The 11,747-nt window shown below is 33.1% G+C and overlaps 1 protein-coding gene across 1 annotated transcript; it reads left to right on the top strand.

Moving 5' to 3' along the window:
* Positions 1–6,419: 6,419 nt before the first annotated feature.
* LOC120171811 (protein ASPARTIC PROTEASE IN GUARD CELL 1-like) lies at positions 6,420–11,747 on the top strand. Its single transcript, XM_039179455.1, has 12 exons — positions 6,420–6,667; positions 6,739–6,859; positions 8,574–9,001; positions 9,110–9,266; positions 9,589–9,671; positions 9,783–9,879; positions 10,410–10,482; positions 10,628–10,837; positions 10,952–11,076; positions 11,193–11,294; positions 11,375–11,472; positions 11,562–11,747. The coding sequence occupies exons 1-12, from the start codon at positions 6,420–6,422 to the stop codon at positions 11,734–11,736; spliced, it is 1,917 nt and encodes a 638-aa protein (XP_039035386.1). The 3' UTR covers positions 11,737–11,747.

Raw genomic sequence — 11,747 nt, 5'->3', positions numbered from 1 at the left:
AAACTTCTAAAGGATTATGATTTTGTGATTAACTACCATCCTAGAAAAATGAATGAGGTAGTTGATGCTCTTAGTCGAAAAACATTTTATGCTTTGAGAGCTTTGAGTGCAAATTTTTCCTTAGGAGATGATGGTAGCTTGATATCTGAGCTAAAACTTAGATCTAATTTCCTAGGCCGAATTAAGGGACTTCAGTTGGTTGATGATAAGTGCATGTTGAAGAAGAGTCAAGTGGAGAGCAATGAGACTAAAGATTTTGAGATTAAATCTTATGTGTGTTTGTACTATCATTGAAGAATCTATATTCCCAATGACGAAGAGCTGAAGTGAGATATTCTACAAGAAGCCCATTTTAGTCCACTTAATAAGAATCCAAGAGGTAACACGATGTATCAAGACTTGAAGAGTCACTTTTGGTGGCTGGGTATGAAAAGAGCAGTGGCATAGTTCGTTGCTATGTGTTTGACGTGCCAACAAGTGAAAGCTGAGCATCAAGTGCCATCTAGATTACTTCAGCCAATTTCAATTCCACAATAGAAGTGGGAGAGAGTTACGGTGAAATTTATAATAGAACTTCCATTGTCTCCAAGTAAAAAGGACTCTGTATGGTTAATGGTGGATCGACTACCCAATACAGCACATTTCATTCCGATTAGAACAAATTATTCTATGAAGAAGTATGCGAAGCATTGTGTCCAAGAAATTGTTTGACTTCATGGTCTTCCAATCTCCATTATTTCAAATCATGATTCGAGATTCACCATGTGATATTATGGCTCTTTGTATAATGCTTTAGGGACATAATTAAATTTCAATATTGCGTTTCATCCTTAGAAAGATAAACAATCTAAGAGAATTATACAGATCTTAGAATATATGCTTCGATATTTTGTGATAGGTTTTGAGAGCTCGTGGGAAAATACTTGCCATTAGCTGAGTTTGATTACAACAATAACTATCAATCAAGTATCAAGATGGCCTTATATGAGGAATTATATGGTAGAAGGTGTCGAACTCCTCTAAATTGGTTTGAACTTTATGATCACCAAGTAATTGGCCCCAATTTGGTTAAATATGTCGAGGAAAAAGTAAAGATTATACAAGATAATCTTAGGATGGCTTTTTATAGGCAGAAATCCTACTCTAATCTCAAGATGAAGGATATTGAGTACGAAGTAGGTGAGAAAGTATTTCTCAAAGTCTCACAATGGAAGAAAGTGTTTCTATTTAGGAGAAAATGGAAACTTACCCCCGATTTATTAGCCCGTATGAGATTCCAAAAAGATTATGTCTTGTGGCATATCAATTGGATTTGCCTCCAGATTTGGCTAGGATTCACAATGTTTTTCATGTATATATGCTCAGAAGATATAGATCGGATCCTTTACATGTGATAACTCCATAAGTTATTTAAATTCGACCGGATTTGACCTACAAGGAAGAACCAATGAGAATCCTTGAGTATGAAATCAAAGAGTTACAAAATAAGACAATTCTGTTACTGAAAGTTCTTTGGAGAAATCACAAAGTGGAAGAAGCGGCATGGGAAACTGTGGAGTTTATGCGTCTTCAACATCCTCAATTGTTTGAATCATGTAAGAAATATGAGGACGATTTTTCTTAAAAGGGGTAGAATTGTATCGCCCCAAAATTCATTGATGACTAAAATGGTAAATAAAATTATTTTTGAGAACTAGTTATATATTTTATGTGTGTTGTGGGAGTAAATTTAGATTATGGGATGAAGAACTAATTCTTAAAATTTAGTTTGTAGAAAATGAGTGACTAAATTGAAATAAATGAATTACACATCTCAAAAATGAAAACAAGGGAAGAATTTGACTCTTTAATAAATTATTGGCCCAAATATTTATAGAAGCTAGAACAAATAATTAATTAAGGTCATTGGATTTAAGTGGGGGTTCTGTCTTCATTTTGGGCTCTTAGATATATGGATAATAAGAGATTTAGAATTAAAAGGAAACTATGCATTATATGAGCATTTTTAAATGAGGTAAAGATGAAAAACATGCTCATTCGTCCCCCCCCCCCCGAACTTATAACTGGTGGTGAGAGAAAGAGAGGTAAGTCTCTCCCTTTATCTTCATTTTCTCATATTTGAGTGGGATTTAGAGTTACCTTGTGAAATGCAAGTTGTTCTTCAAATTCTCTTTAAGATAAGTATTTTAAGGGTTTAGCTAATGAGGGAAAAATCCTGAAAAAACCCCATATGAAATTATTGAGAGTTTAGGATTTAAAGTGAGAGCATTAAATAGAGTTTATATTAGTTGAGAAATTCACTCCCTCTATTAATTTCACATTCAATCTCATTATTGTGTATATATTTATATATATGTGAATATATGCACATATATGATATTGTTAGTGGTAAAGTGATGTATTGATATTTTATGTATTATGTATGTATGATAGGTTCATAAATTACCACGGTGTCAATGTATAAAAGTCCACGTCTTGTGTGTTATGAATGAACCCTCATTTAAACTATGTTAAGCATATGGAACCTCAAGTTCATGATAATAAAAGTATGATATTGAGATATTGTGAATTTTGTGGACTAGTATGATGTTATTTAATATAAACTGCCCAAGTAAACTTATTAAGAGCATTAGGTTATAATTGGCATGTCATATAGTCTAACAGTTGCATTGCGGTACATTGTGACATTTCGGTAAATTGTGACACTTGGGTGCATTTTGTAGCACTTCGGTGCATCATGGGCATTCGTGCCATTTTTTACTCATGTATCCTACCTAGCTCTACTATGTTACTTCGGGCATTATATTGTGAATAAATCAAATTGAGAAGATTAATCATGTTATTGCAAACTAATGATAATAATGAATGATTATGCAATATGGGCATGAATTCTAACATATATATGAAATGGTTATCATATTTGATTTATGTTCTTAAATATTTTATTATTGCCTCACTAAGTGAAACTTAGCACGTGTATGTTTCTTCACACAGGTATTTCAAGGGTACCGTGATTAGTTTGAGACGTTGCATCACCGATTGAGGTTCACTGCAAACTATTCACAATAAACATCCTATTATGTGTATTTTGAGTATATTAGTGTTATGTATACGAGTGGTAGCATAGGTACTTAATATAACTAGTCATTGATGGATTTTTGTGGTCTTTAAGGGCCTTTATTTTGATGGTACATTGATTAGGTAGATTTCTTATGAGAATGCTTAGTTTACCTTGTGGATGAATAGACCTTTAGCTTAAAGCACCCATTGGTAACCTAAGTGTTTTGCTATATATTTCACTTATTTGGTTGAACTCGTATTTTGAAATGGTTTGTTGAATGTAGCCATGTTTAGAGACTCAATTCATTCAATATTCATAATGGTATGATTTCCATGCTCCTTCTTATAGTGTCCATGAAAGGGTAAAAAGGTTTATAAGTGTTGAAAATTGTTTGATTGTGCTATAAAAGAGTCTTTAAATGTTTTAAATGGATGGTGAATGTTTATGGGTAGTATAAGTGGAGTTTAGGGATTATGTAATGCATGTTGAGTGTTTTTTGATATCCAAATTCATGTTTTGGTGTTACTTAATTATCATGGGACTAAATAGGGGTAACTTGGGGCATAAAATTACTTTTATAGTGAATTAGAGCGGAGGTTCCGAAACCATTTCGACATAATGCTCAAAGTTGTGGTTTTGAACCCCCTCGGTGGTTTCCAAACACTCATAAATTAGTATTTTCCGTATAACTTTTGCATACAACGTCAAAATTAGTTATCTTTTTTATATTTTCAATATAGTCTTAAGGTTCATAAATTATCATTCAACCATTTTCTTCAAATCTAATCGATTTGATTCTTTCAATATAGTTTCAAAATGGTTGTAGAAGCTTGAATGATGTGATTAATTGCTTGTTCATAAAATGACGACTAATATAACATCTCTTACTTAGTTAAAAGCCTGGTCCGGGTAAGGGTTATTGCATGTGTTGTGTGTTTGATGCATTATTGTCCATGACTATACGTATAGAATTCTCAGTTGATGAATGCATGTAGTATAGTAATGTTATTTGTGTGGCATTGAGCTTGTGAGTTCAGCGTTCATAATTTTTTTCGTGTTCGGATTCTTAGGTGCTGGTTCGAGGAGCTCATCATAGATCATGGCTTCTAGACTTGATTGAGTATTAGATTGCGTCTCGAATATTTTAGTGGACATGTATCTTCATAGACTTTATATGTACTTGAGTCATAAACTCTATTTTGATGAACTCTTGTATTTTAAAATATACTATTGGGAGCTCTCCATTTTGTATTATGTACTAAATTACTTTTAAACTTATGGTTATGCTATGATATTGACTTCAGGAATGATTTACAATGTTATTGTTTTTAAAAAAATAAGAAATTGTTGGCCACTTTGTTGGTTCTGTGTAATATTATAATCCTTAGAATTTTGGATTGGATCGGATTAGGGTGTTACAGTTGATCACTAATATTCTATGTTTTTTTATTTTATTATATCACATCTTTGTTTCTCCAATTTTTTTAAAATTTTAATAACTATGCTTTTGTGGTACACTTTCTCTGTCTTTATGGTACATTTTTTTATCTTTTGGTACATTTTGTTCTTCTTTATCGATCATTTTAGTTGGTATCTTTGTTTTATTTTCTTAGGATTGGATTATACATCTCCTCGATTGATCAAGATGACACTTATTTGTTATTATATTGATCTTACTTGCTTTGGACTCTTAGATTGAATTTGGATACGTAATTTGTGTTCAGAGATAATTTTAACACAACGCTTGACTTTGATTGACGATTGTCGGTGGTCTTTTAATAGGTTGATCTTTTGTCATGGTTCGTGTGTCAATGCAGCAAGATTTGTTTGTATGTACACTTTGTTCAAAAAAATTTAGATGAGTTTTTAACATTTTCATTGTATGGTTGTTTGATTAATTTCTTATGTCAATGATTATAAAAATATCCTAATTATATGTTAATTTATATTTATAATTATAAATTTTTATTATAATTTGAGATATTTTTCCTTTTTAATAAAATTGACGTATGTTATTTGCATAAAAAAATTATCGTATGTATTTAGTATTTACGAGGGTGAAGAAGATGTCCAATATTTTAAGGGTAAATTATGTGAATAGTTCCTTTTGCTTTTAGTTTGACTGATTTAGATCACCGATTTAAAAATTAAAGGCGTTGGGTCCTTCATCCTCCTCTTCCTCCTACTGCTACTGCTGTGACTATGACTACTACGGTATAAACAATATAAGGAATAAATCATTTGAACATGTTTAACCTGTTCTAAGGTATTCTGGAGGTGTAAAAGCTAAGTTTTTATTATAACTCTTTTCGTTTCTGCTGTTCTTCACGAGCCCAAAATATGACAACCTGAGATTATCATCCTTTTACCAAAAGAATAAAAAGAAATCAAATCAATTCAGAAATTATAATCAAAGGGTGATTTAATTTCACAACCAAAATCTCCATGAACTTAATAAAATTACATCATCAAACAAAACTCTATAATCATTGAGATCATAATACAAAGCTCTCCCTTTACTGCTACAATACTCCAAAGCTTGAGTCAAATAGAGTATCACCCTCCTCATTGTCTTTTTTTAACTTTAATCCCAAGCTTCACTCTAAGTCTAATGGAAGAAAAAAGAAAGCTAGTGACTTACAGAGAAAAAGATGCTTAGTCAACGTTTCATTGGGCATAAACTCGACGACCAACAATCTCTCAACGCCCTCACAACAACAGATCAAACTTGCCAACCCCTCAATGTGATAACTTGGAATTATAGTGAAAACATATTTGAATCTCCTTTAGTCACTGTGATGGCTTCAGATTTTATTGGCCGTTCTCACAATATATGATATGATTTTTTGATGATTTTGTGTGCGGTTATAGGAGCGACTTACTGTTGAAAAAGTGTTTCTGCAGTATATTTGATATTTGCACAAAATCCTTAGAACCGTAACGGTAATGCTATGGCGCATAATAGTATTATTATTATTATTAGGAGGAAGAGGAGGACTTCCGTTACTGGTTTAACAAAAGTTAACAGTCCAGGGATTTAAACCAAACGAACCGTAAGGGACCAAGCACATACCGCATAGTTTACGCAATATTTTATGAAAATCAAAAGTGAAACGACTTCGTTTGGAGTTTATTGTAACGTAGAGTTTAATATAGAGAACGACAATACGGAAGTTGGTTAGAGTAGAAACAGACAAATTCAAGCATTCATTTGTATCCAAACCAAAGCTAAGGCCATAATTCCAGTTGTATTTCATCATCATCATTGTCAGTTTGGTGCGAAAGCTCATTTTCTGATTCTCTTTTTCGTCAGCTTGATTACTTTTGCCTCAGCCCGAGTCAACAACGCTTCTAGACAATGGCAATGGCATGGCCCCTCGCTTTCTTCCTCTTTCTACTATCCGAATCAGCGTCACTGTTACAGCCAATCCTTCTCCCTCCACGTCACCCCCTCGCTCGTCCCGCCTTAGCCCTCCCTCTCTTTTCTGCTCCCAAGAATTCCTCCACAACATTTTCCAGCGCTTCTCGTCGCCTCCTGAGATCCGACTCCAACTCATCTCATCCCAGCGCTCGCATGCGACTCTATGACGACCTCCTCAGCCGCGGGTACGCATGTGCCATCACTATTAATCTCCCTAAATAATACTCACATTTTATGAGGATTTGAAATTTCATAGGTATTACACTACGCGGCTTTGGATCGGGACACCTCCGCAGAAATTTGCCCTTATAGTCGATACCGGAAGCACTGTTACTTACGTTCCTTGCTCTACTTGTGAAAATTGTGGTGCACATCAGGTGATGTTAAATTTTCATTCATCTTCTTCCTTTCCGAATATTCGTTAATAGTGTTCTTCTTTTCCTTTTCATTTTTACGGTTTATTCTTTTTTAATTTTTTTTAGATTGCATTGGTGTTTCAACTAGTAATTGTAAAATACTATAAACGTGATCGTATAATTGTGTAACAGTATAGGTGTAAATGTAGCGTTAATGGTTATTTTTAAATTTATGTTTTCATACTTTAACTAATGTATACATAATACATGGAAATAAATTAATATCTAAATCTTAAGATCATGTTCCCAATGAACAAAAATATTCAATTCTAAGATTGTGCTCTTACCCCTGCCTCCTACTCTGATTATTTGACACGTATTAATCTTAATACAGTTCTTTTAGACTTTGTTTGTTTTAATATTAAAAGTTTGGTGTTTTTCTTCTTTTGCTTATATTAAGTTCTAGTTTATATTTTTAAATTTATTTTAAATTTCAATTGTATAAAAATAAATTATAATAACAATAAATAATAAATAGAAAAATCAAATCAGGTAATCATAAGATTTTGTAATTTATAAATATACTTTAGATATATTTCAAATCAATTAATTCATAAGACTAAAAGAGTCTTTCTATTTTCTATTTTTTAATTAGTGTTAAAAGTCTTAGTTTAAATTAAGTTTAAATTTGAATAAAAATACAGTAGTTACATCTAAAATTGAACATACAAATTAATTCGAATTATTAAAGATAAAAAAAATTATTCCATCAAATTTAAGAGAATCAATTAATTATCAATTTAAAATTTGAAAATAAAAAATGATTAAGATTAAAAGTTGAGTTATAATATAAAATTAAATTATAAAATGAAAACAAGTCTTACATTTTTACTCTTTGTTATTATAATGATAAAAAAATTATTTTGTTTCATCTTGTGTAAACATATGAATAAAAAAATTCAATAATATTATATTTAAAATTTTAATTTTTATTATTGACGTTTTAATCTTCATATAATTAGAATTTAAAAAAATATAAAATATTATAAGAAACATCAAATAAAAAATTAAAGTAAATTATATTCAAAATATATTTATAAATTATAAAATGTTATAATTACTTGATTTGATTTTTCTATTTATTATTTATTGTTATTATCTTTTATTTTTTTTATACAATTGAAACTTAAGATAAATTTTAAAAATATAAATTACAAATTAATATAAGCAAAAGAAAAAAACCATCAAACTTTTTAATATTAAACCAAAAAAGCTTAAAAAATTTTATTGAGGTAATTACGTGTTAAAAAATTAGAGTAGGAGGCAGGGGTAGAGACAATTTCGGGGCAGGATATTTCCATTCTTTCCCAATCCGATGTGATTAGTTTGTATTCCAAGCCCATTAGAGATCATTCTTTAGCATTACTCTTATTGAGACATTCGATTTTATTCTTTATGTGGTCGTTGATTGCTTCTGTTTTTACAAGGGAAAAGAAAATAAAAAGATTATCTTTTTGAAAAATAAATGTAAAAAATTACAGCTTTCACATGTAGCAAAATGCATGGTTTCTTTTTTACATATATAATAAGATTTTACATTTCTTAAGATGTAAAATCAAACTATTTGTTTATAGAAATTATTTTAGGACAGGCCTAATGATATTCGGTCAAAGTTTTCATAAGGTTGGCTCAACAAAATATTCTTAGGTGGTTTCTGATTTGTTTATAATATCAGGATCCAAAGTTTCAGCCCGAAATGTCCAGTACTTACCAACCTGTAAAGTGCAGTTTGGATTGCAATTGTGACCTAAACAAGGATCAATGTATATATGAGAGACAGTATGCTGAAATGAGTGTCACTAGCGGTGTCCTTGCTGATGATGTCATTTCATTTGGGAATCTAAGTGAACTTCCACCCCAGCGTATTGTTTTTGGCTGTGAAACTGAGGAAACCGGTGACCTTTACAGACAACATGCTGACGGCATTATCGGATTAGGCCGTGGCGATCTCAGCATTGTTGACCAGCTTGTGTATAAAGGTGTGATTAGTGATTCTTTCTCATTATGTTACGGTGGGATGGATGCTGGTGGGGGCGCTATGGTTCTTGGTGGCATATCTGCCCCATCAGACATGGTGTTTAGTTATTCCGATCCTACACGCAGGTACGTTTTGTAAACAATTTTATCTCAGAGATAGAGTACCTCGTCAACTTCCTAACAAAAACAATCGATACACCCGGCACATTCACTCTAGTTTCGGGATGGAAACAGTCCATATTACAACATTCAGTTGAAAGAGATACATGTTGCTGGGAAGAAGCTAGCTTTGAACCCAAGCATCTTTGATGGAAAGTTTGGAACTGTTCTGGATAGTGGCACAACATATGCATATCTACCAGAAAAAGTGTTTGCGGCCTTTAAGCATGCTGTAAGGTTTTGTTCCCATAAATTAATCATAGTTTCTGAAAATCTTAGTTGGGCCTATTAATGTGCTCTGACTAGTCTTGCTTTGCTTCTGGCTAAGTGACTTAAAATTTTTCACTCTTCATCCTTCATGGCATTGATATGCGGATAGTTGAAGTTTTATTCTCAACATTTTTTCATATTTGAACTGGAATTTATGTGCTTAAGGGCATGTGATGACTACATGCTCAATAGATTAACCTTTTAGAAGTCATAACTTAAAACTAATAAGTTTTATTGTGTTTTGTATTTTCCTCATATCTCATATTTGCATCTTTATATTGAAGATTATGAAGGAACTTAATAGCTTAAAGCAGATCAAAGGCCCTGTTGCAAGTTACAACGATACATGCTTTTCCGGTGGTAGCAGGTATACCTATATTACCTATCATAACAGAAAAAATGAAAAATTTGTAATTATTTTTCATAGAAACTGATTAGTTATGTACTTTTAACTGTTAAAATTTGGTTTCTGCTTCAGTGATGTCTCTCAACTCTCAAAAATATTTCCAACAGTGGAACTGGTATTTGGCAATCAGCAGAAGTTATCGCTTTCACCTGAGAATTACTTGTTTCGAGTAAGCTTTTCACATTCTAATTGCTTTCTGTTGATCGAACATCTTCATTTCTCAAGGTAACCTTCTTAAGGTTATACTTTGAGTTGGTTTAGCAATAGTTGTATTTGATTCAGTCAAGTATTCTGCCCAGGGTTTTAAATAGAGTTCGCGGTCATATTTTCGGTCGCGTCACGTTTATCACGGTTGCGGATATAATGGATGATATTGCGGTCATTGTGGATATCGCGATCATGAATTTTTTTCGAAGGAGCTGATCTTTTTAATAAAAAACCTGTTTTGAAAAAAAATAAAATAACGGAATAATAACAGAATAACGGTCCGCTATCGCCGTGATTGGCCGTTAAATTGCGGCCGCGATCCGCCGCTATCGGTGTGATCCTGCTTCACACCGTTATTTTCCGTGATAGCGGTTTCAGACACCGCCGCGACCGCGATATAACGGCCGCGATTGAAACCCTGATTCTGCCCTGTCCTTGTTGTTCAATATGTGACTAGGGTTTTTTCACTTATATTTCATCGTACTCATGAAGCATTCTAAGGTGGAAGGTGCATATTGCCTTGGGGTCTTCCAAAATGGTGTGGATCCAACTACCCTTCTGGGAGGTATGTTGATTTTTAGATAACTCGAGGATTTTGTGATCTTCATCGGGCAAAGTTTGACGAAATATCTCAATTTCGATTGCAAAGCTTTAGTTTGATGCCATGACAATTGTGAGACTGCTATTTTTTTTATTTCTATTTGTAATAGGAATCATTGTGCGGAATACTCTTGTTACGTATGACCGCGAGCATTCAAAGATTGGTTTTTGGAAGACTAATTGTTCTGGGCTATGGAAAAGACTTCATGTAACTGGTGCACCATCACCATCTCCTTCATCTTCAAGTGGGAAAGATCATTCAACCTTCAAAATGCCACCTACGTCTGCTCCTGATGGAGCACCTTATTATGCTCTTCCAGGTACGCTAAAACATGGTTATTCCCGGAAAATGATCAATAGTTCAGTACTTTTGTTAATTATGCTTTCTGAGTGAAATTGTCATATTATAAAGACATTTGCTTGTTGATAAATAGGAGAAATAGAAATTGGTGCAATTTCATTGGATATGGCATTGAGTGTCAACTACACATATCTAAGGCCGCGTCTGGTCGAACTTCTCGAGTTCATGGCCAAGGAGCTAGATGTTAATGGTTCACAGGTTAAACAACTACTATCTTCAAATGCAAGGCATTAGCACTGAAGGAAATTTTCAACTATCTTATTGAACGGTTGATTTTTCTTTCTATGGTTTTGATAACTTTTGGATGATTTCAGGTCCATTTATTGGATTTTTCATCTGAAGGAAATAGTTCTCTTGTGAGATGGGCCATAGTCCCTTCAAGATCAGCAACCTACATTTCTAATGTTACTGCCCTAGTAAGTTTTCTTTCTAGATCATTGCAATTCATTTAACATGTAAATTACAGTTGTTTTTCTTGATGAATCTCGGCTTCCAGAACATAATATCTCGGCTTGCCGAACATCATGTGACGATTCCCGAAGCCTTCGGAAATTATCAGTTGGTGCAATGGGAAGTGAAGCCTTCTTTGACGCAGTATGTTTCCAGTGATCAAAATTTTGCTTGCTGTAGATTTTGTTGAGAAGTATGTATGATATAAGCTGTAAAGGGATTTGTTGGTACAGAACATGGTGGCAGCAGCATTACCTGGGGGCGCTTATGTCTGTTATAATGTTAATTATTGTTGGATTATTAGCTTCTGGGATTTGGCTGTGGAGACGCAGACAACAGAGGTTTGTTCCATATCAATCCGTTGATGGAACTGCTCGAGAACAAGAACTCCAACCACTGCAGCCTTAAAAAAACTTTGG

The sequence above is a fragment of the Hibiscus syriacus genome, unplaced genomic scaffold, assembly GCF_006381635.1.
Source record: "Hibiscus syriacus cultivar Baekdansim isolate YM2019G1 unplaced genomic scaffold, ASM638163v2 tig00111837_pilon, whole genome shotgun sequence".
NCBI classification, from domain to species: domain Eukaryota; kingdom Viridiplantae; phylum Streptophyta; class Magnoliopsida; order Malvales; family Malvaceae; genus Hibiscus; species Hibiscus syriacus.
The sequence above is the reverse complement of the archived record's forward strand: the minus strand, read 5'-3'. Positions and strand labels throughout refer to the sequence as shown.